The sequence below is a fragment of the Penicillium argentinense genome, assembly GCF_028826775.1.
Source record: "Penicillium argentinense strain IBT 30761 chromosome Unknown utg000010l_segment0_segment0, whole genome shotgun sequence".
NCBI lineage: Eukaryota > Fungi > Ascomycota > Eurotiomycetes > Eurotiales > Aspergillaceae > Penicillium > Penicillium argentinense.
In genome coordinates this window covers 745,918-769,617 of record NW_026622669.1, presented here as the reverse complement: position 1 = coordinate 769,617, position 23,700 = coordinate 745,918, and the positions used below count along the sequence as shown (strand labels likewise).

General features: G+C 50.7%; 10 protein-coding genes across 10 annotated transcripts; 3 read left to right on the top strand and 7 right to left on the bottom strand.

Moving 5' to 3' along the window:
* Window positions 1-219: 219 nt before the first annotated feature.
* N7532_009994 (uncharacterized protein) lies at window positions 220-935 on the bottom strand (the record flags this gene model as incomplete). The annotated part of the gene is made up of 2 exons (XM_056622485.1): window positions 220-449; window positions 557-935. 2 exons carry the CDS (start codon window positions 933-935, stop codon window positions 220-222), a joined length of 609 nt encoding a protein of 202 aa, XP_056469901.1.
* A 743-nt stretch (window positions 936-1,678) lies between these two features.
* N7532_009993 (uncharacterized protein) lies at window positions 1,679-2,569 on the bottom strand (the record flags this gene model as incomplete). The annotated part of the gene is made up of 1 exon (XM_056622484.1): window positions 1,679-2,569. One exon carries the CDS (start codon window positions 2,567-2,569, stop codon window positions 1,679-1,681), a length of 891 nt encoding a protein of 296 aa, XP_056469900.1.
* A 2,404-nt stretch (window positions 2,570-4,973) lies between these two features.
* N7532_009992 (D-isomer specific 2-hydroxyacid dehydrogenase family protein) lies at window positions 4,974-6,220 on the top strand (the record flags this gene model as incomplete). Its single annotated transcript, XM_056622483.1, has 4 exons — window positions 4,974-5,121; window positions 5,185-5,251; window positions 5,306-5,589; window positions 5,640-6,220. The coding sequence occupies 4 exons, from the start codon at window positions 4,974-4,976 to the stop codon at window positions 6,218-6,220; spliced, it is 1,080 nt and encodes a 359-aa protein (XP_056469899.1).
* Window positions 6,221-6,281: 61 nt separating this feature from the next.
* On the bottom strand, window positions 6,282-7,403 carry N7532_009991 (DUF1295 domain protein; the record flags this gene model as incomplete). The annotated part of the gene is made up of 2 exons (XM_056622482.1): window positions 6,282-6,612; window positions 6,676-7,403. 2 exons carry the CDS (start codon window positions 7,401-7,403, stop codon window positions 6,282-6,284), a joined length of 1,059 nt encoding a protein of 352 aa, XP_056469898.1.
* Window positions 7,404-7,766: 363 nt separating this feature from the next.
* On the bottom strand, window positions 7,767-10,536 carry N7532_009990 (putative DNA mismatch repair protein; the record flags this gene model as incomplete). Its single annotated transcript, XM_056622481.1, has 3 exons — window positions 7,767-9,643; window positions 9,694-10,079; window positions 10,130-10,536. 3 exons carry the CDS (start codon window positions 10,534-10,536, stop codon window positions 7,767-7,769), a joined length of 2,670 nt encoding a protein of 889 aa, XP_056469897.1.
* Window positions 10,537-10,689: 153 nt separating this feature from the next.
* Window positions 10,690-13,161, top strand: pfa4 (putative palmitoyltransferase with autoacylation activity Pfa4; the record flags this gene model as incomplete). Its single annotated transcript, XM_056622480.1, has 8 exons — window positions 10,690-11,229; window positions 11,404-11,703; window positions 11,756-11,834; window positions 11,895-12,303; window positions 12,647-12,697; window positions 12,760-12,785; window positions 12,841-12,941; window positions 13,018-13,161. 8 exons carry the CDS (start codon window positions 10,690-10,692, stop codon window positions 13,159-13,161), a joined length of 1,650 nt encoding a protein of 549 aa, XP_056469896.1.
* Window positions 13,162-13,456: 295 nt separating this feature from the next.
* N7532_009988 (uncharacterized protein) lies at window positions 13,457-14,602 on the top strand (the record flags this gene model as incomplete). Its single annotated transcript, XM_056622479.1, has 6 exons — window positions 13,457-13,469; window positions 13,498-13,642; window positions 13,678-13,953; window positions 13,974-14,105; window positions 14,304-14,382; window positions 14,456-14,602. 6 exons carry the CDS (start codon window positions 13,457-13,459, stop codon window positions 14,600-14,602), a joined length of 792 nt encoding a protein of 263 aa, XP_056469895.1.
* A 479-nt stretch (window positions 14,603-15,081) lies between these two features.
* Window positions 15,082-16,649, bottom strand: N7532_009987 (hexose carrier protein; the record flags this gene model as incomplete). Its single annotated transcript, XM_056622478.1, has 2 exons — window positions 15,082-16,370; window positions 16,424-16,649. The coding sequence occupies 2 exons, from the start codon at window positions 16,647-16,649 to the stop codon at window positions 15,082-15,084; spliced, it is 1,515 nt and encodes a 504-aa protein (XP_056469894.1).
* Window positions 16,650-17,291: 642 nt separating this feature from the next.
* On the bottom strand, window positions 17,292-20,570 carry N7532_009986 (putative UDP-glucose,sterol transferase; the record flags this gene model as incomplete). The annotated part of the gene is made up of 6 exons (XM_056622477.1): window positions 17,292-17,545; window positions 17,604-18,469; window positions 18,524-19,288; window positions 19,353-19,589; window positions 19,678-20,314; window positions 20,384-20,570. The coding sequence occupies 6 exons, from the start codon at window positions 20,568-20,570 to the stop codon at window positions 17,292-17,294; spliced, it is 2,946 nt and encodes a 981-aa protein (XP_056469893.1).
* Window positions 20,571-21,059: 489 nt separating this feature from the next.
* Window positions 21,060-23,158, bottom strand: N7532_009985 (uncharacterized protein; the record flags this gene model as incomplete). Its single annotated transcript, XM_056622476.1, has 8 exons — window positions 21,060-21,255; window positions 21,309-21,561; window positions 21,614-21,750; window positions 21,808-22,076; window positions 22,127-22,313; window positions 22,372-22,447; window positions 22,511-22,846; window positions 22,903-23,158. 8 exons carry the CDS (start codon window positions 23,156-23,158, stop codon window positions 21,060-21,062), a joined length of 1,710 nt encoding a protein of 569 aa, XP_056469892.1.
* Between the last annotated feature and the right edge of the window lie 542 nt (window positions 23,159-23,700).

Here is a 23,700-nt window from a genome sequence, read left to right as displayed (position 1 = left end):
CCCGTCATCTAGTTGCACGACTCGTGCTCGCGACGCGTCGAGGTGGCGGCCGGTGGGTTGGGGGGCAACCTGGAATCAACTGTCAATTTACAATGTAAAAAATGATTGAGAAGTCTCAACTCAATTTTAAATACCCCAACACAAAAGATCCTCAAACCTCATTCTATGTGATGCAACACAAAAAACACCGGCCCGTCAAGAAAACCCAAGAATGAAAGCTCATTTCTTAGCTGGCCGGATCATATTGACCTGCTCGTACCCAGGCCAAGGCGAGAAGGGGTATTTAGTTTGCTCAAATTTATTCTTTTCATACATAGGCCGACCCTCAGGCGAACTGGACAAGTAGACCTCGACGCCCTCCTCGTCTGCACGAGCAAGTCCCCACTTCAACAATTTAGAGGCTAAACCTCGACCCTGGAATGAAGGGTGCACGCCCAGCATTTCGAGGTCTATTGCGATACAGTTAGTTTTGCAAAAAGCGAGGTGCAAATTGAGGCGCAATAGCGCGATTGAACCAGCAACCATCACACTTCAGCAAGGGATGAAAAACACTCACAGTAATGAGGCCTCCCACCCATAAGTTCCTCATGATGCCTTTCCATCATTCCAAAAAACATCTCACGTAGATCCGCATCGCCATCCACAGGCCACGAGGGCGCGGGATCATGCCGATCCTGATCCGCGCCTGCATGCAGGGGACGTGCCCACTTCGCGAATGCCGCTACAATGCTCGGATTGGACGGGTCAACTATTTTGAGCATAACCTGGTACGTTTTTGAGAGGTCGACGGCTAGGAATGTTCGTTCGAGCCATGCGCGGACTTCCGGTGTTGGTGGGAACATGGTTCTGTTGAAGTCGTCCGCGAATGTGCAGAGGAAGGTCTCTGTGAGGCTCGGTGAGTCGCCTGGAGAGGCGAATTGGACCTCGAATGACATTTTGAATGATAGATTTGGGGGCTTTTGGTTTGGGTGTGCTGCGTTATGGGTTGGTTGGTGAGATGGTGAAATTGTCGCGGTGTTCGGAGGTGGTTGTGGGTGGGTGGGTTCGCTGCGGGTCTTGAAGTCATCGTCAGTTGCTGGCTTCGAACTGGTACGCGTGCTTGGATGCTTCGAGCTGCCGGTTTGGTTTCTACACAGTAGAGCTTATGCGATAGCTGACTATACCGCTATGCTCTGAATTCGCTAATCACCTGTTTGTTGGGTTTATCGAATATTGGCCCAACGCCAGGATCGAAATTGGCGATCGGCAATCTGCTCCATATTGAGATATTTATACAGCTGCTAGTTTCTTCTGCCCAGACCCACGGGACAAATGGGAAGCATGATGCATTGGAAATCAGAATCATTAGATACTAGTAGATTAAATAAATGATCTCATGAGCATCAGTAATAAACAATGTCCAGGAAACTCCGCCAGTATGTCCGCGCCCCCGTGGTATAGGTATAAACATTAGCACCGTCTTTCCACAGTAGAAAGTCAGGAATCGGCTTCGTGGTCGAGTAAAGAAGCAATCATTTCATGGGAGTGCTTCATAAGGGTTTTGTCGGAACACCTGCCTCAGGTGTTGAGGATTGGCGCCAACGCCGTCGAGGGTGATCTGCAAATTATGTGTGGCTTGCGATATGATCCAAGGGCAAGCCATTTATTCAGTTCGTGAACGCACAGAGGTGACACTAGATCAAGACTTCTCATTGTGAATGGCCGCCTCAGGTACAGTGATTGGACTGGGAGGGTCATGGTCGTCCGGATGACGCGGGCTCGCGGCTTCAGCACGCGTGACGGGTGTCGTGGAATTCCGGTGACCGCTGAGATGATTGGAGGTGGGAAGAAGCGAGCGACGAATGCGAGGGTCATCTGGTTGTTGACTCCGGCCTTCGCCACTGCTCTTGGTAGTTTCCATTTCCGACTTGAGACTTTGATACATGCTTTCCACAATGAAGACTTCTTCTTGGACATCGAGGTCGCAGCCTACTAAGCAGAATTCACGTTCTCGTTGCTCAATGTATTCGCGAATATTCTTCCACTTGTTCTGGTAGGCCTTCAGACGATCCGGAAGACCTGAGCCGCGGAGGTAGGTAAGAATACCCGCCATGATGGTGTTGATTGCGCCAAAGGCAGTCACGGCAGAGTGTGGGCCACTCGCCGCACCGAGAGCTGTCACTGCGGCGGCGACAACAATTTGAATACCCAGACAAGTGTTGATGAGGGCATTGAAGATCCGGTAGCCGCGCGCGGCTTTGGTTTCGTTGCGAATTACACGCGTATAGATACCGACATTCGGCGCGCTGCGCAGGAGATGTCCGCCGTTTGTAAGGGCAGGGACACTGTCGATACCGGTTAAGGCGCGGAAGATCAACAATTTGTCGTTGGGTGGGATGAGAGTATCAGGGTGATTTGTTGCGACGGTGAATCGTTTGGCTTGGCCCAGTTCTACGTCGGGGTTGCCGTTCCCAAAGGCCTCGCCACGCGTGGCAGCGGCATGAGCTGCCATTGGGGGATAGTTATTTTCCTCACGATCGAGGGCGGCGGTAATCACGCGCCGTAGTAGGCTGTTGGATCTGTGGGCCATGGTGAAAGGGACCTAACCTGAGGGACAAGATCTGAAGGAGGGGGGAATGGAAAACAAAACGCGTCCGGGCCAAGGAGGGGGCAACGCTCTAGATTTGTAGCATCGGGGTCAGTAACCGGCGAGAGCATCCGACCTGATTTTTTTCTTTTGTTTTCCCTCTTCCGCACCAAGTGCAGATGTCAGCGAGCTTAGTATAGATTTGGATTTGGGCCGACGGCTAACGCAAAGCTAAGGGCATGTTCAGCACCCTCGAGCCATGATGGCCGTGATTCCTACTAGAAGCGGCAAAACCGGCGGGTGGAACATGAAGGGTCTGGCAACGCGGTGGATGCGGAGGACCCAATCTGAATCGTGACAGGGTCCGGTAGCTTTAGGGAGGCGGATATGGACCGCTGTCCCGCGCACGCGGACTGAAGTTTGTGGAAAGCCAGGTCGAATCGTGATGACCCTGAATGGGGATTGCGGCGGTCGTGGCGTCGACTGGCGTCGAGTCCGGTGGATATCTGCACAGAGCGCTCTCGCGAAGCAGTCGAGAACGGTGGGGGCTGTTCTGGGGGAATGGGTGAATCACGGGCCAGATCGCGATATGCCCTTCACGGCGTCATGTGGATCGATGGCACACCTCCCGTCATAAACTCAATCTCGTGTGAATTCTCCGAAAGAGGGGATATCGGCTGGAGATTGCCCGCAACCACGTCGTTGTAAATGGATAGCTGCCCGCACTGGGCTCTAGCATGCATGATTGGCGACGACGAGCTGGGACCCAGTCGGATGATTGAGATTGGCGCTCTGCAGACGTCGCAAGATTGAGTGGGCGAACTCCCCAATGGTGGAGCTAGACTGCACGGGCTGGTAGCTCCACACGCAGTCAAGCACGGCTCTGGCGCGAGGATGAGAAATGCCGGGGGCACTTTTCCCGTCAGAAAATCAGTGCGCCTGCAAGATCGCGCGTTCTGGTTATCTAGATCGCTCTGTCGTGAATTAGCTGGAAAACACCCTGTTCGGGTGGTTCTCGCGAGGTCAAAGTTTCTCTCCAACAATATACACAGTACTGTGTTTGCTTGTTGACAGCGAGGGATCCACCGTTCCCCCGTGGGTCTTCTCCCTGAAGAATGCGAACAAGACAGAGAGATGTGATGGGGAAAGCGGCATTTCTGCTCGGTTCACGGCGGCTCCGGCAGCTTAGGGTCTTCCTCGCCCGAAGTGATGCTTCTCGCGTGTCTCGATGCCACTGGCGGGCGATGATTGGTGTGCGGCCTCTCGCACCAGACTCCATGCACATTCAGGGGTTTTCCGTGGCGGGCTGAACGGGTCAAGCCTGGCTGAGCCCATGATTCATAACTGCTCTGTCGCCGAAAGAGCTCATGGCTACGTCGATGGAGTCAACCGGCGATTCTGTTCAAGACGTGTGCTGCGAGCAACAGCTATGTCTCATGGATTCGGCTTTGGATGCACATAGCGGGTAGGTTCATCTTCAGGCAGTGTAACCGAGGGGTTCATGTGCCCTGTAGATCACCCTGTGGTTGTGTCCGCTTGCAGGGTGCTCCGTATTCGTGCCGTTTCTCCGAATCCATTCTAAGACTCACGCAAGAGTCATGGCGATTCTTCGGGAATTTGTGGGGTCTGACATTGTGTTGTGGTAGATAGACCCCGAAGGTTCCAGGCGATCGATCTGCTTAGTGCACGCGTATTCAAGAATTCTTCCGTGGAGCGATCGGAATGCACTATTTTGCCGACAACCACTTCGCCTATAGGCCACGAAGGCCGTTGAAATGGCTGCAATGCAGGAGTGCGTGCTGATGGGAGGTTAAATGCTTTTTCTGCCAAAAGTAAACATTCGCCCAGAAAATAATCTGCCCGAAAGCCCAGGCAGCAACGGCTAGTTAACTATGCACACGCACGCCGCCGCCCGGAAATCTGCATCGCTGCCTCAGCGTGTTTACCCTAGGGTGAGAAGTGATTGGAAGTCGTTGGTTCTGCCATTCTACGATGAAGCTGTACCTGGATCTGGGATATTGACTACGCGAAAACATGCGCGATCATCGAACAATCGCATGAGCTTCTGTCGCCATTCTACACCATTTCCCGCCAACCGATGGGCTGCATCGTCTTTATCTTTCCATACCGTCGGTACCATAAGGTACTGTACATCAGACACGATGGTGGAATTGATGAGGATGTTTGCTTCTTGCTGGATATGGCGGGGGCTTATCAATCGCCAACCCGTCGCCAACCCCTCCCAGTTTGACCCTCGGCACGTTGCTTCCGACCGCAAAATACGCCCTACGCCCGCGTGGCCATCGACATAAACTTCCGAGGTTTCGGCCCCTTTCATCTGCAACTCAGCAACATATCGCATCGTAAGTGGAAAAGGAATACCAAACCAGTCTTCAAAGTCGTCGAAATGGGTTCGGTGGAAATCTCAAAGGAGCGTGTGCTTCTCGTCCTTCACCAGCCGCTGTCTCCAGAAATAGAAAGTGGCATTCGCGAGAAGCTGGCCGACTCTGAGCTCACCATCTACGAGACTGAGCTGGGTGTACCTGTACCTCCCGGTATGTCATTTTGAAGCACAGCTGAGAAAACCGAGCGAAAGATGCTGACATGCAATCGAACAGAGATCTATCGCAAGGCGACTGTTCTAGTAACATTTGCCCATCTGCCAGAAATTCAAGACTCGCAGAAGTGAGAAGATACAAGCCACTGTCGAGGTCCATGTTGCTTGCTAACTTTCGATAGCCTTAAATTGATTCACACTCTGTCTGCTGGCCTGGACCACCTGACGCATAATCCCATTCTGAAAGAGGGCAGGATTCCCATCAGCACCAGCTCCGGTATCCACGGCCCACCGATAGCAGAGTGGACCATCATGAATTGGCTTGTCTCCTCGCGAAACTATGACAGGCAGTATGAGGGTCAAAAGGCGCGAGCGTGGCCTGATAAAACCCCATATATGGTTGGAAACCATGACCAGGCTGGCAAGAAAGTCGGCATTCTCGGATATGGAAGTATTGGGAGACAGAGTATGTACTCTCCGATTACACAGAGGGTTCATTTATTGACGACTTTTCAGTCGCCCGTGTCTCGCAAGCACTGGGAATGTCCGTTTATGCATACACTGCCTCGCCTCGCAAAACGCCAGAGTCGAAGCGAGATACCGGCTATATCGTCCCGGGAACCGGAGATGCCGATGGCTCCATTCCCGTTTCATGGCATCACGGGACGGATAAAGGATCTATCCGCTCTTTCCTTGCGCAGGGACTGGATCATCTCGTGATTTCTCTCCCCTTGACGCCACAAACGACCAAGGTGCTGGGCGCTAAAGAATTTGCTCTTCTATCGGCCAGCTCTACAAGTCAGACGATCAAGCCGTTTATTACCAACATATCCCGCGGCAAGGTCGTCGACCAAGATGCCTTGATCGAGGCTCTTGAGTCCGGTCAGCTCAGTGGAGCTGCGCTGGATGTGACAGACCCCGAGCCTCTACCTGCAGATCACCCGCTCTGGGATGCTCCCAATGTGCAAATCAGTCCTCATGTGAGTGGCCTGGGGAGGGAGTATCTGCCACGGTCACTTGATATTTTGAAGCTTAATATTCAACGACTGGCGAATGGGGAGCCGTTAATCAATGCCTATGGTGGTAAAGGATATTGATTGTACATCCCAGAAAAACCAAATAATAGAAAATGACAATCCAGAGAGTTATTTCCAATGATTACTGCATGTCGAAGGTGGTTTGTAGTCCTTCTTCCACAACTACAGCAATAAGGCCACATCCCGCAACCGCAAAAGCCCAGGGCTTGGTGAGGTCCCGTAGAGAGGGCCAGAAGCTGTTTTGCTCCTTTCGCCACATCTTGAGCTGTCCGAACTTCTTAGGGTCATCCGCTTGATAGCGCTCCTCCTGGCTCGCTTCGGTTTGTTTGTCTCCGCCAACATAGCGGAGGAAAGCATAATTCGCCAGCGGACCAAGCAGGACAATCGGGTTGAAAGAATCTGCAATGTTCAAGACAGCGAATGAAATGTGGACAAGGGTGTCGCCCAGGTAGCTTTTTGTTGTTAGCATAAGTCCGAAAAGGAGCCTTGCCAGGAGGGAGAGGATTGGGACTTACTTAGGATGGCGCACCAGACCCCATACACCATGACGACACAGATCAGAGCGTTCCCGGCGATGGAGCTCAAGCTGTGTATCTGCCAGTACTTCCATACCGAATCCAATACCAAAGAGCGCAGCCCCTGCAGCACGAACGGTGTCGAGTGTGGTCGTCGTCAGGGACAAAGTGGTACCGCTCGTGGTGAACGGCACTGTGAAGGGAAGAGAGATAACACTGAGAACAGCTGCCTCTGGAAGAAACATATTGAACAACGCCGACTTCCAGAATCCGGGCTCTTTCTTACTGGCCTCGTACCGCGGATCGTCACCTCCGCGCTTCAAAGAGCGACTCGCGATACGTGCGAACAGCCTCGCTCCCCAGGCAGTCACGCACCCGAGAAGGAGCTTCTGAGTCCATGATAGACCTGTCCATGCGTCCAAAAATGAGACTCCTTTTTCGTACATGGGCCGGCCGATCGCGGCCCACCATGCAGTAGCGACTTGGCCAGACGGCCAAAGCCAATCTTTCAACTCAACGCGCCTTGTTCGTTCCGCTGCGATGAATGTTGCTAGCGAGAAGCACGAGTATATACCGATTGAGGGGAGGAGGGTAGATTTGAGGATGCCGAGGTCTCCCGGGTTCATTTTGAAGCTGGGTTGGATTGCTTGCAGGCGCGGCCCGAGAGACCCAGACAGGCCGTGGTCGATCGCGGAGGTAGAAGGATGACCTACCATTCCGCTAGTCATTGAAATTGATCGAAGGAGTTTGGGGGAGCTTTTCGTCTGGTTGCAAGTGTTTATATAGGGGCACGTCGTTGATGTCAGTCTTATGTAACATCGAGAGGATCCGGTTACCATGCTTTGGCTGTCCAAGTTCGGAATGCGGGTTATAAAGTCAAAAACGTTATTTTTATTTGACCCATTTGAAGTAATACAGCGATTGTTAATAAGATATTCACACCCGGTATCAGAAAAGGATCAAAGCTTATTCAGGAGTACACCAGATATCGGATAAATTGCATGCGGGTATTGTTGTATTGGGAATATAGATACTGGTCGCTTCAGTGTCGGAGAACCAAAGAATATGCTGAATAATTATGAAGAATATTATCATTTTTGATGGTGTTTCAGACACTCCGCAATAACAGTGGACATGTCGATCTGGCCGATGGAACGAGTACCGGGTGCTCGCTTGTAATGCGTGTCGATGATGAGTTGTAGCTTTTGATTCAAATCTTGAGCGAGGTTGTCAATGCCAGATCCTTCAAAAGCTCCAGCCTCTTGTCCATATTTAATATATGAGTCAAGAGGAGACATCAGACGGCAAGTGGTAAGTATTGAGCTCATGTCTGCGGTCACCGGTAGGCTGACATTGTGAAGATCACAGCCATCTGGAATGCGTTCAAAGGGCAGGCGGCCAAGATGAATGCGCCTCAATTTTGACGTTCCTTGGCGTTGATCATTAGATCGATTGTCACGCTTTCGGCGCATGAGATATGCCCTAGGATCATGGGGCGATAGTCCCGTACCATGAAGTTCCTCCACTGTAAAAGGTCGCTCAGCTGCCAGGGCAGCTTTGGCAGCGATGAATCTGTTTTGGTGAGGCGTCTTTGAAAACTGAGTGCTCTGTGGTTGGCTTGATACTTGACTATAAACTGCAGGTCGGGCGCGGAACTTTTCGTTTGCTTCTTTCTTGCGCTGTTCAAAGTCCATTGCCCATTCCAGCCCCGAAGACTTGGCGTTGAATCCTTCCTTGAGGCTCGCGGCCCAATGTTCAAGAACGGGGAAACCCCTCCCGCTATCCATTGAACCCTCTTGGACATTGATTGCTGATGTAGGCTCTCCAGGAGAAGGTGCTGACGAATCGCTTCCGTTTGAGGTACCGCTCGATATCTCCTTGGATTTTTCACAGGTTCCATTCTCATTTTGCGTGTCGGCTGGTGCGGCACCGAATCGTTTTCGGGATATATGTGGCAAGGTAGGAACAATCTCATCAATTTCCCGTAGTTGATCGAGAGGTGTGTGACCCATTGAGGTTTGCGTGGTTCGTTGAAACCAAGTATCAAGGGCCCCGTTGCCGTATCGCTCTCTGTCCTGCTCTCGTGCCGCTCTCTTTTCACTTGCCGTAACACGGCCCGCTGCTGATTCAGCATGAGAAGCCTGAGTATTCCGAGGTCGACGACTTTTTGGAGATCTCGAGGACATTCCGGCAACAGAAGAAACTAATTCTGGACTTTCTGGAGGTGACTGGGGACTACGACCGGATTTCGAGATTGGCCGGCTGGGCTCTTGAGTTTCGCGCTGGAAATCTGGAGACACAGATGGTCGACTCCCGGGATCTCTGCGCGGTGTCTGGAATGGCGTATTCATTTGGGTAATGGACCACGGATTGAGGAAGCGCGATTGCTGAGTGTTGGAAGAAGTAGAGGACTGATCACCCTGGTCCTCCGTTCTGTCATCACCACTAGGGGGAACAGAGATTGCTGATCTTGCGGGTGATTTAGCATGGCTGTGGGAAGGCGGTATCGTAAGATCCCCAAGGATCTCTCCCATATCGGTCGGTTGCGTAGGAACATCATTTTCATGTCGTTCCCTAGCCATAAGGACATTGAACTCAGATCCGTTTTCACCCTTCTTTGCTGGTGATGCGGCTTTGCCTTTGACTGCGTTAGCCTTTGCATCACGAGGAAGTTGACCATAGTGATCCCGAAAGAGCGTTTCAACTAGTGACATGATAGCGTTCCGGTCCTCGAAGATAACGTCATCCTTGCTTGGCTCAATATTCACATCGTAGACACCACGTGGGCATTTCAGCTGAATGCAAAGGAATGGGTCAGTGATGGATACCGAGGGCTGAGTCTTTGAGGCAGCCAATCGAATACAGGATTTGTATAACTTGGTGATAGCTTGTGCAATGCCTCTGGATGAGGCCAAAGGTCTGCCATCGAGACTGACAAATTGACCAATGTTGTTGACCTTTGAGAAATCTAGTTTTGTCAGTGACCCGATCTCAACTGATGACATTAACACACCATACCTATATCCCAGCCTGGAAGGAAGGCCTCCAGATTATAACAAACTTGATTGGATCCCGATTCATCTTGTGTGCCTAGGTCGGACGAAACACTCTTTACCGTACAACAAGAAGAAGCGTCTCGGCCGATGATTTTGACCGAGGCATCGGAGATTGCTGCATCTGGGCTGGGAACATACATCCAGTTGTTGTTTTCATTCTTGGCTTTCAGTACCTTGAGAGAGAAACGAATAGAAGGCTGAGCAAACGCATACGCCTGCAAGAGTTTCTTGATCTTGATCAAAGTTTTTGCGGCTCCTTTGAGAATCGTCTGTCGGCGGACGGGGATGTACTTGAGAAAGTCTGAGATCTTTACCGTCGTTCCCACGGGCGCCGCCGTCCGCTGCGTTCTATGAATCGTCAGGCGCAAATTGAAAAGCGAAAGACTTCCTTAACTTACTGCAAAACCTTGCCCTCCCTTGTATACTTGATACAAGATCCTGTAACGTCTGTTGAGACTCGAGTGGTGATGGCGATGCCACCCGACATCTCCGCCACGCTCGCGAGGGCCTCCCCGCGAAACCCCAATGAGGTGCCGCCGACATTTTTGAGGTCATTGGTAGTCTGGATCTTGCTGGTGAACGCGTGCTGACAGACGAATGGGTGATCATCTACTGGAATTCCATGGCCATTGTCTTTCAGCTGAATTACATCGATGGTATTGGAAGATATCTCGATTGCCAACGATGAGGCCGAAGCATCCAGGGCATTGTCGATGAGCTCCTTCACCACCGAACAGGGATCGGAGATGACCGAGGAAGACCCGATGGCTCGGAGTGTGGCCTGGGGGAGAGCCTCAATGGGCATGTTGACGGGGTAGTATCAGCTGCACATGGCTGAAGTTGTTTCAAAAAAGGGTCCAGGTAGTGTGTTTACTTTTTGTGAGGATTTGCTCGCATGCACTGGCATTTGTCGTCGAGTTGGGGAAGAGAAGAGGTGCGCCCTCTGAGCTCGGCCTTGATGCTTCGGTCGATTAGTCAGCCGATCGCAATAAACACGACGTCCAACGTCAAGTTTTCCCCCGGCTTCTGTCGACCAGGCGAAGTTGCGGAAACCGGGATGCGGGGCGAGGACTTTGAGATATCGCAACTGGCGATCCCGTTAGTCACTGTGCTCATCAGCTTTCTAGCTTATACATCGCAGTATTTCTTCCACAACTTCGAAGCCGCCCCGCTCACATTGGACGAGGGCTGGGCGATCAACCTCTTCGCACTATGCATTTGGGTGACTTATTTCCGGGCGTGCTTTGTGGACCCCGGCAGACTTGATCCAAAGGGCAAACCAGTGGCGCCTGCTCGCCAGGAGGAGGATCAGAGCACTGGTCGGAAGCGGTGGTGCCGGAGATGCGAGGCATACAAGCCACCCCGCGCGCATCATTGCAAGACATGCAAGAGGTATGATGCAGCACAAGCCGACACGAAGAACCACTTCGCTCACATTTTTTCCATCAAGATGCATCCCGAAAATGGATCATCACTGTCCGTGGACCTCCAACTGCGTGTCGCATTTCACTTTTCCCCACTTCTTTCGCTTCCTGTTTTATACAGTGGTCGGAATGGGTTACCTTGAGACCCTTTTGTGGCAGCGCGCATCCATAGTTTGGAATGAGCGCGATCTACCAAGCGTGAGCTGACTATCGCGATTTCCCAAGTGGCCTGGCTGATGATTTCGCAGTATCTTGGCCCTTCAGTTGGACAACTTATCCACTTGTTCGTCCTAATTGTTGTGAACACCGTTACGTGGCTTGGAATATTCATTTTGCTCGTCCGCACACTATACTCCGTGCTTTTTAATATTACAACAATTGAGTCCTGGGAAATCGAAAGACACGATACTCTCGTCCGACGGGCTCGTGTACTGGGTGGCTCCCTTGAAGGCCCAGGGGGAGTCCAAGTCCGTATCCGGAAACAAGAGTTCCCGTACGACATTGGCCTGTTTCCCAACATTGCTCAGGCAATGGGAGGGACTATCAATGTGAGTTTTTGTCAGATTTAGAAAAAGACCAAGGCTAATCACTCATGGGTAGATTTTCAGCTGGTTTTGGCCATTCGCTGCGACTCCCGACCGTAAAACAGGCTGGGAATTTGAGACAAATGGATTTGAAGGTAGACTTCTCACCCTTCCTTACACAACATATTTGCATTCGTGCTAACTATGAGCCACAGACGCTGCTACGACATGGCCGCCTCCTGACCCCGATCGGATTCCCATGCCAACAGGGGGGTTGTCTGTCAATGAACCGGACATACCATTATCCTACGCTTCTGCTCGTGATCAGGTCAAAGCCTTTGAGATGCGCCAGGCAGCTGACATGGACCGCCGGCGACCTTACTCTCAAGTTCAACGGCGCAAGCGCTTCCACGAAAGGCTTCAAGATGAACCCTTGTATGAAAGCGATGAAGAAAGAGAGCGACAGCCTGGGCCTGTTTACGGCGATGGACCAGACGAAGGCGAGGAGTCTTGGCGCAATGCTGAAGGAGAGCGCCTGCGCGATTTTGGAGTTGATGAAGACGTTGAATTTTACGACGAAGATGACCTTCCTCTCGGTCTCCTCATTGAGCGCAAAAGGCGTCAGTAGATCATGTCGCGATCACAGTTCGCATATTTATTATTACAGCTCAAGAGCGAGAGCAAAATTCGATTCGTTATTTCATACGTTCCCTTCGTTACCTGGAGGTCTTCCCTCATCGGCCTGTTTATTCTATGACGTCATTTGTGAACTGCGGAAGGGTTCGGCTCGATTCCGCGAGTGCGAGTGGAGCAACAATCGAACGGTGTGAAGCAGCCCCTCACTTGCAGCTTGCAAGGATCTTATAAATCACCCCGGGTTCTTCCAAGGTCCCCTTGCTGCTCATCGTCGATTGGTTGAATCACAGGTAGAAGTCAACATGTATACTGGACATTGCAACTGCGACAGTGTTCGCATTACTCTGCCTCAGCAGCCCGAGAACTCCATTGTTTGCCATTGGTTAGTCCAAGAAGCACGAATACATTTGTCAAGCTCATTGCCAGGCTAAACATTTTGATCAGTGATAACTGCAAGAAAGTCGGCGGTGGTAAGTTGACTATTCACAGGCTTTGTCTGTGTCTCCTGGACTAATGATGCAAAAGCATTCTCAATCAACTACTTCATCCCTGAGGATAACATGACCATCGAAGACCCATCCAAGACGCTCAAGATTTATGAAGATCCTAACACCGCGACTGGGAATGTGATACAGGCAAGTATTCGTTCATGTCCTGAAAACACGCAGCTGGGAAAGAAACTAATTGTGCTGTCAACAATAGAGGAACTTTTGCTCCAACTGTGGAAGTGCCATCTTCACCAAGACTCCCAAAGCACCTGGCAAAGTCTTCCTGAAAGCGACCTTATTTCCCACAGTGGCGCCGAAGGGCGGCGAGGTTTTCGCGGAGAGCAAGCTGCAGCTTTGAATGCTGATAACAGAAATGAACACCATATTTGCTAGAGACTCTCATCGGGCCTTATTCAAGTTGAATTGTGCATTATTTTGTCTGAATTGAGATTTGCGGCTTGTAGCGCCCGCTGAGCCCTGCACGGCCTCCTTAAGCTTGCCCGGGAGCATGACCACCCGCGTGGCCCAGTAAACGTTCGAGGCTTACGCCCGAGCCGCCGTCACCGAATAAGACCCTGGCGACCCACGGGGCGAAAATGGCCCTTCCCCTGATTGAAATAAGCGTAAATTCGCACTTTTAAAGAGAATGCAAGATGACGAGATACGGTTGCACGAAGCATTGCCTTTTATAAAGTCACGCCTCTTTCCTTCGTCGGGCGCAAAACAACGCCAGAAGAAGCCTTGGCTACGCGCAACAGTCTTTCGGAATGCAACGTCTACCATGAAGGCGAACAAAATCTATGCATCACCCCGTTTCTTGATTTGAAGAAGGAATTCGGGTACAACAAGGAAAGGCACAGGCAATAGGCTGAAGATTACGCAGCCGCTCACCGGGGATTCGACCAGTCGAACAGCTATTTCGTGCACACCCAAAGCTCTTCTTCCGTGACCCGCCACGCGTTCTGCGTGGAGGGAGAAGCAAAAATGGGAATCCGATATGCCTCATACGTAGCTCTGCATCTTGGCGAGAATGGATGCTGCAGTTCCGGGATAATCTCCGTGATATCGTCGATCCCCGTGGCATGGTCAGATTAGAGCATCGACGCAGACCGGATAACAGTACCTCTGGTGATGATTGCACTTTTACGGGGTACAAAGTGAGGAATTTAGAGTATGGGGTGAAAGTGGACGTGCCTATCACAAGCTCACCAATGCCCGACGCAAAGCACAAGAAGAAAAGCCTGGGCGGGAGTCGGCGAATTTCAACCCTGTGGTCGCAGACGGAGCCTTGAAGCTTAGCTAGTCATCTCCCTTGATGAGCCCAAGGCGCTATCATCCCCTTTATGCGGGTATCAATTTCACATGGAAAGGAACCCGGAGCCTCCCAGCCAGGGATGTTTGGTCGAAAGGGCTAATGTCATGAAATCATCTAAAGCTCATCGCCCAAATTCCCGGAGGGCCGAAACATATACTGGCTCACTATATATCGGCTATTTCTAGTGAGAAATATGGCCGACTTCTCGTATTCGACACTGCCCTCACTCGGTTGTTTGATGAAGCGGGCAATTCATCTCTAAAGGTTCGACATTGGACGGATCAAAAGAGTCGCCCCTTGAGATGCTCGGATCAGAACCAGACATCAAGATGAATAGGGGTATGATATTATCATGGAAACTTCTATGTGTATGATCATCGGGGCATGGGAGAAGCGAATGACCATCTGGCTAATCTTCATGTTGATCGTGACAGCTGGGAGGGTGTCGGAGCTGCAGGAGATGGTTGTAGCTAGTGGTCTTTGACACAGTGCTATCTCGACATGTGGATGTCTAGATTTTATATACTCCAACGATCGAATACTTGAGAGATTTAGACCTTCCTTCATTCAAAATTAAATACCCTTGTCTAACGACTGATTTCACATCTCACTCTTTCTACTACTCTGATCCATCCAACCCAGTGCCTTTCGTCTCATCCTTTCTTGGATAATACTAGAAGTAATACGTAGTAGTCTGTCTAAAAACACATCCACTTACTAATTTGATGATTTAAGCTTTGAAGAAGCAAGCTAAGCTTTGTCTTGGTCTCGGCTAGCGGAACTCCGACTTGCACCGAAGTTACAGGTTCGACCTTACACTTAGCCTAAAGGATATTTTAAATCGGGAGGTTGGGGGAATCATGTTGGAGAATTAATCCGAATGGACTTTTATCCGCTTCCCTCAGGACCACGATTAATTTCGAAAAAGGAACTTTCATGCGACATGATAATACATATGATAAATCACGCAGTTGCCGTCTCCAGATAGCCAGCTTTTGCCTCCCCAGCTTCATCCCCAGACAGGGCCCGTAACCTCGCTCTCTCCTGCAATTCTCTTTCGACCCTTTGAACAAATTCTTTATTCGTCGAGTCATTAACCACCCGCCAAAGCGACGGCCGTTGGCTATTGCGATCAGCAAAGAACAAATCAACAGCCTCGAGCGGCATTTTGCTGGTCTCCGGGTAGCAAAAATACACAAGTGGCAAGGTCGCAAAATTGATCACGGCGAAGACAATGTAGCACTTGTATCCGATATTTGTGATCATCACCGGAGTGATCTCGACGACCAAAAATGTAAATAGCCACTGCGAAATGACGCCAAGGGCACCGCCTCGGAGTCGCAGCTTTAGCGGGAGCAGCTCGCTAGGATAAATCCACATATTCGACTGCCACCCGAGCGTGAAGAAAGTCTGGAAGAAATACAAAGCGACCGCGGCAGCGTATCCCAGGCCAGTCGTTCTAATGCCGACAAAGATTGCCGACAGCAACATGCAGACTCCCATACCGGCGGATCCAGTCATAAAGAGCCGGCGACGCCCAACTCGGTCGATGACAAACCAAGGTATCAGGCTACTAAGGAAATAGAATACCTGCAGGCCACCAGAGACTAGCATCGCATCATTGCGTGACATTCCAATCGAGTCCTGGAATACGTACGGGCCGAGGGACGACATCACATTGCACCCAGACAGCTGCTGGAAGAAGTTGGCCGAAAAGCCGATCGCAACTCTGGTGAAGACACTGATGCCATTGTCCTTGAAGACATCAGTCCAAGAGCCAGCTTCCTCTGCTTCAACACTGATCGCATATTGAATCTCCTTGAACTCTTCCACGATCGCGTGGTCATCGGGATGGCCGGCACGCAGCGCAGCAAGAGATATCCTAGCGCGAGAAACATCCCCCTTGGCACAGAGATAACGGGGCGACTCGGGGATAAACGGCATGAAGACGAGAACGATGAAGCAAAAAACGGTCTGGAAAGCGCACGGAAATCGCCATTGAACCGACACGGAATAGGAGGCCATGCCGTAGTCGAGCCAGTTCGCCAGGATGAGACCCATAATGAGGTTCGACAGTTGCATTGCCATCATTCTGCCTCGAGACTGTGGCATGCTGCACTCGGACAGCCAGATTGGAATTACGGTCGTCATCATTCCGAGCCCAAAGCCCGCGACTATGCGTCCAACGAGGAATTGGGCTAGTCCAAAGGTGGTTGCTTGGAGAATAGCCCCTATGCAGACGATCACTGCGCCTGCCATGTTGATTGGTTTGCGCCCAAATCGATCTCCCTGGATGAATTGATACAGTGCGCCCAGAAGTGCGCCCACCTCGTAAGACGCGACAAGAAAGGCGAGGAGGAGGCGCCGGGGTTGCCAAAGACCTCGAGAAACTCAGGGGAGGTGGTTAACCCACCCATAAAGCCCAGGTCATATCCGAAAAGAAGAAAGCCGATAGAGCAGCAGAACGTGATGGCATAAACGAGGTTCTGACCTTTGAGGCCGATGAATGTCGGCGACTGCGTTGGTCCCATCGCGCTAGAGTTAGTGCGAGACTCTGTCATTGGCCGAAGAGGAACGAAGGCATTTAAGTATAATCTATTCGGTGACCGTTCCACCGATTCTGGGGTATTTCTGGGGTGAGCGGATATCCCCCGGAGATGTGCATTGTGGATTGCCCCAGCCTGATCTGTCGTCTCGGCCGGTCCATCTCCGACTCGTGCGACCTGATACACGTTTCTTATGCCGAAATTCTGCCCTCAGAGATGATCTTCACCATTTGAGTGATCGGGATTTCGCCCAACGTACCCCAAAACGAGACTAGCCTGCGCAGCTTATCAGCCGTCCCCCGCTTGCCCACGGTCGAATAGGAAGGTGCATTGTGACACGCCTTGATGGAGAAAGGCCCTCTGAACCATTCTAGTGGACGCCGTACGATTATACTTTCGAAAGCCCTGGATGTAAGACGACATCAGTGTAAGACATGCAATATTCTTGCAAAACCCACCTGGACCTCTTCCCTTTTCGCTCAATGCCTATGTGGGAAGCCCCGGATCTAATAGCTCCGACCACCCTGGATGATGAATCCATTAAACGATTAACCCGAGTTTTAATTTTCCAAGAGGATTAGTATTCACTGAATTACATCCGTGAAGTATATTAATACATTTGGTCTCTCATGAAGTATGCTTGTTTGAACGAGATCCACAAGGTTTTCCACAAGGTCGCGATGCTGTTTGATGCAAGGTCTTCTCAATCACGACCCACTTCCTAACCACCTCCGACCTATCTCCAGCAGAGGAAGCTCTCATCTCATCGTGTCCCTGCGAAATGCGAGATACTAGTATTTTCCCTTCTTGCGTCTTGCCCAGTGACGTGAGAAGTTTGCGTCGAATACCCGTCAATGGATAACCGGCAAGACCCCAAAGTCCTTGGAACTGTTAGCATGAAGAAGGAGGTGAAAAGATTGGGAATAAGACCTAGCATACCTGCTGGTGGTTTCAAGAGAACACCCCCGACGCCTTTGCCGACGCCCTTTGCGATACCTTTCGCCCCTGTCTTCCTGTATGCATGCCGCGGTTGGGTCACGAGACCAGTTATGCCGTAGTAGAACCCATCATAAAATTCCTTTCGAGCCGTTAGTGTCCGCATCATAGAGTCGGAGGGTAGGAGGACTGTATTTTTTACCTTTTTTGCAGCCCGAAAGCCACTGCGAATTCCGATCACCTTCGGCGTAGCCCTGACCATTGGATCGTGATACAACTTGGGAGCGTTATGGAATCCCTTGGACAGGCTAAGAGTTAGGTCAGTAGGAAGCCAGATAATGAGATTGATCAATTTCTTAGACATCCGGCTGCCTTGACTCGCTGCTTCAGAAAATACGCCATGGCGCTTTGGCTCAAAGGCCTCGTCGCTCATTGATTGAGAGTTTTCAAGCTGGAGCGTCCGGGTGCGAGATAAGCCTGTGTCGGCCATATTGGTTTCATTGACGTCGCTTGAAAAAGTAGTCAATTCTTCATCATTGTCTTCCCAGAATTCTTCAGAGCCTCGATTCTGCGCTTGATTTTGCCCTTGGTGTATGTTTCGAGGCTCTTCGATTCGACGGGTTCGGTCATCTCCGTCGCTAGAGGTGTGTTCGTGTCGATGCTTTCGTCGATGCCATTTGGAATGAGGGTCGTAGTGCTCATTCGGGTGACCTAGAGCTCGACCAGCGGAGACAAGATCCATGATCATCTCCGCCGGAACATCGGCGAGACCAGTAACGAAATTCGTAATAGCTCCGAACAGCACCTGTGCACTAGCACTGAGAGGACCGACAGGGTCACGATAGGTGTCATATTCAACCGGGCGGTTGCTGTCATAATCATTAGCTTCTCGACATAGCGTCAGTAACGTCGGGTTCACACACAGAACAAGGTCTTCGGGCTTCACTTTTCCCATTTCTACAAGAACAGTTGCTGCGAATGCACTTATCCCAACTCCTGTATGCTTGATATGCCATACTGCAGGGCGTGTGGGACAGATAACGCACCGCAGTGCTTTTAGGTCGAGATGTCGATGGAAGCTGCAAACTCCGTCACGAACACCAGATTCATCCTGCATCTTCTTCGAAATCTCCTTTGCCTTTTCCTGCGTTGATCCATCCAAGGCCTTTCGGATCGCATCGTCCAGCTTGTCAACAGTCAGTTGCTTGTGGGGAATGGCGAACCCAGCACCAACCACCGTCAGAATCTCGCCCCAGAACTGCTGATCTCCGAAGAAAGGGATCACAATCGTCGGTCGTCCTAATGATAACCCGGCCGCGGTTGTGCCTGCGCCACCATGGTGGATAACACACGAAACCTGGCGGAAGAGCCAATCGTGGGGAACGCTTCCGATCATGAGAATGTTATCTGGCACTTTCACTTCCTCGGCACCGAGGTTTCCCCAGCCTTTGGAGACAATGGCACGTTGTCCGGATTGCCGGATTGCCCCATACACGATCTCTGTCAGTCTGATCGGGTCATCCACAACGATTGACCCGAACCCGACATAAATGGGGGGCGGACCCGCTTTGAGAAACTCTTCAACCTCACTTGGTGGGGTGAAGTCTGGTTTGGCAGGCAAAAAGGCAAAGCCGCAAATGTCAATATGCTTTCCCCAGTCTTTCGGCTTAGGCAGGATAGCGGGAGACCTGGGATACTAGTCAGAAATATGGGCTCGCGGGTACTAGATGCGAGGGAGTGTGTTGTAATCACCATAAGTAAGAGAAGGGTATTCTCAAGCGAGGAAGTAAGCTCGGAGCTGTGATACTGTCTAGAGGATCTAAAGATAGAACCTTTTTTCGGAACTTGTTGACAATGTCGCCGAGTCCCTCCCACACCATCATTTCCATAATTGCGTAGGAGACAAAGTTTGCGACAGTGGGTTGGCAACCATTATGATGAATTGTTGCCAGAGGATGGGGAAAGGCTTGTGTTGGAGACCAGGGCATACTGTGAACACAGTGTCAGAAACGGTAGCTCAGGCGCCATACGAGCACGGATTATTATTCAAAAGCCGAGGGGAAATCATTTCGCTCACGTAAACATTATATGCAGCGGTATTCCGAGACGCTGCGCGCAATGTATGTGCGCCAATGATGGGGGATTTGCAATGATCACGTCCGCGACAAAAGGCCGCCGCCTATAGTCGACCTTGTCACTCCACAGGTCCTCCTTGATTTGGTGGAGATCGGTTCCGTCTCCCGTTTCAAAGCACGATTTCCAACAGCCATTGATGATCTGCTTCATTTCCCGCCGACGTTTCTGTATCGCTCCGCTTCGAATGGTACTGACATTAGGAAGAAGACCCGGATTCTTCACCATGAAGGCCATCAGCTCAGCTGGATCGCCGCCAATATCGAAAAATTCCAACCCTCCATCTAGAACAAAGTCACGAAAGGCAAGGTGGGTGGCCAGTCGTACTCGGTGACCATATGCCTGTAGCTCTTTTCCCAGTGCGATGAAGGGTTGGATGTCGCCGCGTGACCCGATGACCTGGATGACGATATTCAGGTGCAGTGGGAAGTCTTTTCCAGCGTTCTTCGGAATTTCATCGGAGCTTTCCTGGTCTTGGAGTTCTTCCAGCTCGGAGGGTATTGGTGTGCGTTGGATTTGGTTGAGGAGTCCGGCAATGCTTGGCCTGTGCTGATTGATTTTGATATCCAGGCGTCCGTCGCCTGCGACAGGAAAAAAAGAGCGAGGTTAGTGATTGTTGTTTTTGGCTGATGGGTCTGGCCTCGGCATACTTAGCACACGAACACCTGTATTAAGTCCGTCGCCGTGGAATTGCTTGCGGTCGCTAGCGTGAGAGTGACGGTCGCTGGCATCCTCAGGCCAGTCTTGTGACTGAGTTCCCTCATCTTGAAGGGATCTTCTCGACATCCTCGAGCCCCTCGACGACCTCCTAGACGTTGTCGTTGCGACCGACGGCATTTCGGGAGATCGACGCAGGGTGGGTAGCTAAGGAAGCAGGGTAGCAGGGCGAAGGGGTTTGGCAGGGAGACAATCCGACGATCAGCAAATTGATACAGTATGTTCTTTGTAGCTGCTCGAGATCTGCGACGGGCAGGGTTTGTCATGAATATTAGTGAGGGTTGGTGAGAACAAAATCGAAACTCTGCAGTTCGCGGCCATCGGTTATGATGTCATGGGTCCCGGCTTCCCGGTCGACCCTAATAAATGGACCCTTCTTATCCACGCCGCCCTCCGGCCATGCCGAGGCTATCATGCTGAGGTAACTTGCAAACTTTGCATGTTTTGAAAGACAGCAGAAAACAAATGTACCAAAATTAACTCATGCTTGCCCTTTAAGATTCGTTTCGATATTTACTAGTGAGATTTCCCAGCCGCATGACGCTGGTGCTCGGTATCAACGTATCAACAACACTATGAACATCTGAGAGCTCTTTATGAGCCTGCATTCTAGACACGCCCCTGAGTATGACCTGAATAATTATTACCATTGTCCCAGCTGGTCACTTCGGCTTTGGGTACTTTGACAAGTTGGTGTGCAATCGAACCGTCCTCATATCCCACAAGCTTCTGCCGATATTCATACCCTTTCCATTTGGGAATCCAATCAATCCACAGGTAATAATAAAAGACGCAGAGAGCTAGCCTAATCGAAGTCAGTTAGGCGGCTAAATCCTTGCTTTGAATATTGATACTCACAGTCCAATTCCAACGACGAGATATGTCCCATACCAAAAGCTCACATCACCCCCAGTTGCGCCAGTTGATGGAGGATACCATGGAGCGACAAGCATGTATACAGTAACTAGAAGGGCAAATCCGACAGCAATATTCCATGCGCGATATTCAGGCCTGGGCAGGTTGATTGCCTTTCTGCGCCGGCGAATGAGCATAATTCCAACCACCAAGAGGAAGTTGAAAATATTTGTGGGATATGTGGAAAGATCGACGACTGTCGTATGTCAGAATATTCACGCTACATTGTCTGGCCTTGAGTGACTTACCGAAATTGAAGGCGTCGCCGGCAGGGGGCCCGATAATCATGATGATGGTCAGTGCCCAAACAACCGTGTACGGGCCGATCGGAGTACCGAATGGCTTCACGGAAGTCCAGAATCTAGGCCAGGGCAGAACTCCTTGTCTGAAAATTTTTTTTAGCATCTCTCGTGTATTTTGAAATGGTGTCCTAATCACTTACCTGCCCGTCTCCCGCAACAAGCGAGAGTAATTGACCAAAACGGCCAGCAGATTGGAAAATGCCGAAAGGCAGATGAGTACGTCCAAGGCACTAGTGGCACCATGTTTCCCGAAAACCTTCTCAAAGAAGACACCTGCAGCAATTTGCTTTGAAGCCAGCATTTCCTCTCTTGATGCTGCGGAGAAATAGGCAACATTGACAAGCATGTAGAGCGCCGTCACAAGGAAAAGAGACAGCGGAGCACTCCATCGGAGAGTTTTGACGGGATTCTAACAGAGTCAGATCGGAGACACTGATAGCACAAGAAATGACGACATACCCGAATCTCATTCACGACGGCAAAAGCATTTGCGTAGCCCGAATAGGAAAAGATCAGTTTCACCATGGCGTTAGTGGCTCCATAGGCAGTTGCTTCAGATGATCCCTCCCAGGCATTGCGCCAATTCATTTGAGGATCGGGTACTCGGGTGTGTCCACCTAGAACAACAAGTCCAGCGATGGAAATACTATATGAAGTCAGCATTGCGCACCTGAGAGTTGTTGAGAGCCATATAGGGAACGAACAAGACCAATGTCAGGATCTTCAGTATCCCAAACCAAACGATAAAACGCAACGACCATTTTGTGCTAGCGCTAACCACTATCATCGAGGTTAATTCATGTTCGCCTGTCATGAATATTTACGACATGAAAGGACACACACCGAAATAGGCCAGAGTATATACCGCCACAGCCACGCCTTTCATTTGCCAGTCTGTGTATTCAATGCCACCGATGCCGAAGATGTATTGTGCCATAACAACTGCATTGCTGCTAGCAAAGGAAAAGACCACGTGCTTTGCTGCGAAAAGTGTCGGAATGAGGTATAGTGGCTTTGGGAATGCTTGTTCAAGGTAGACGACTTCTGATCCTGATCGGCTAGGGAAATAGGCGGCATATTCGAGGTAAAGCGCAAGAATACTCTGCGAGAGAAGGTATCCAATGAACCAATATATCATTGAAAGGCCCACGGATCCAACACCAGACAGAATGCTCGCGGCTGGGAGTCATCAGAATTTGGAAAGGTTACCAGAAATGCGACTCAAATAGACTCACGCGTTGAGAAGATACCCGTCCCAATCATCTGATTGATGTTCAAGCAAAGAGCAGCCATAAAGCTTACTTGATAGCCGAGCGGCGACTGAGATTCGACAGGCGCACCTGAGGCATCTTGGTAGGTCACGGTTGTCGAATTGAGACCTTCGGCGGCTATATATTTCGGAGGGCCATTCTCGATAGCAGAGGTCTCCAGATCGCTCGTTGACACGCTCGTCACTTTTGTCTTTTTGTCCTTATCCTGCCAAAATGCCATTTGGTTTGTCGCAGTCAAAGCCGTCGATCTCAGATCTGGGGCCAGGAATATGCACTCCGATAATATAAAAGCAGAAATGGGAAGATGAATGGAGGATGATTTTATATCGTGGAATTGCTGAGGATGAGTCTTCGCTGGATCTAATTCTTGTTGCTTCATCACCCGAGATCAGCACGCCATATAGTGCAAGTAAACCCTCCGACGCTGTGATTTGGTTCCTCTTCGACGAGACATGATAGGGTGGTCGACACTGCGTTCATGCATGACGACATTTGATTGACATCTTTTATCATGCAACATCTGTCGCGGCGACTGGAGGGAAGGCTCCCCACAAATAGAGCACCCGAGATGTCCCCCGGAATATCGCACAAGATCGGCAGAGCAGCCACATGTCGGTCGCGTGGAAATCCAGATGATTTTGACAGCAAGTCTCATGATATTTTATTTCGTTTGTATGGGCGGGGATTTCAATTCGCGTTGGTATTCCTTGGCTTCTTGGTGGAATCGACCCCTCTCGATTCGCCATCGGGCCCGAAAGCACG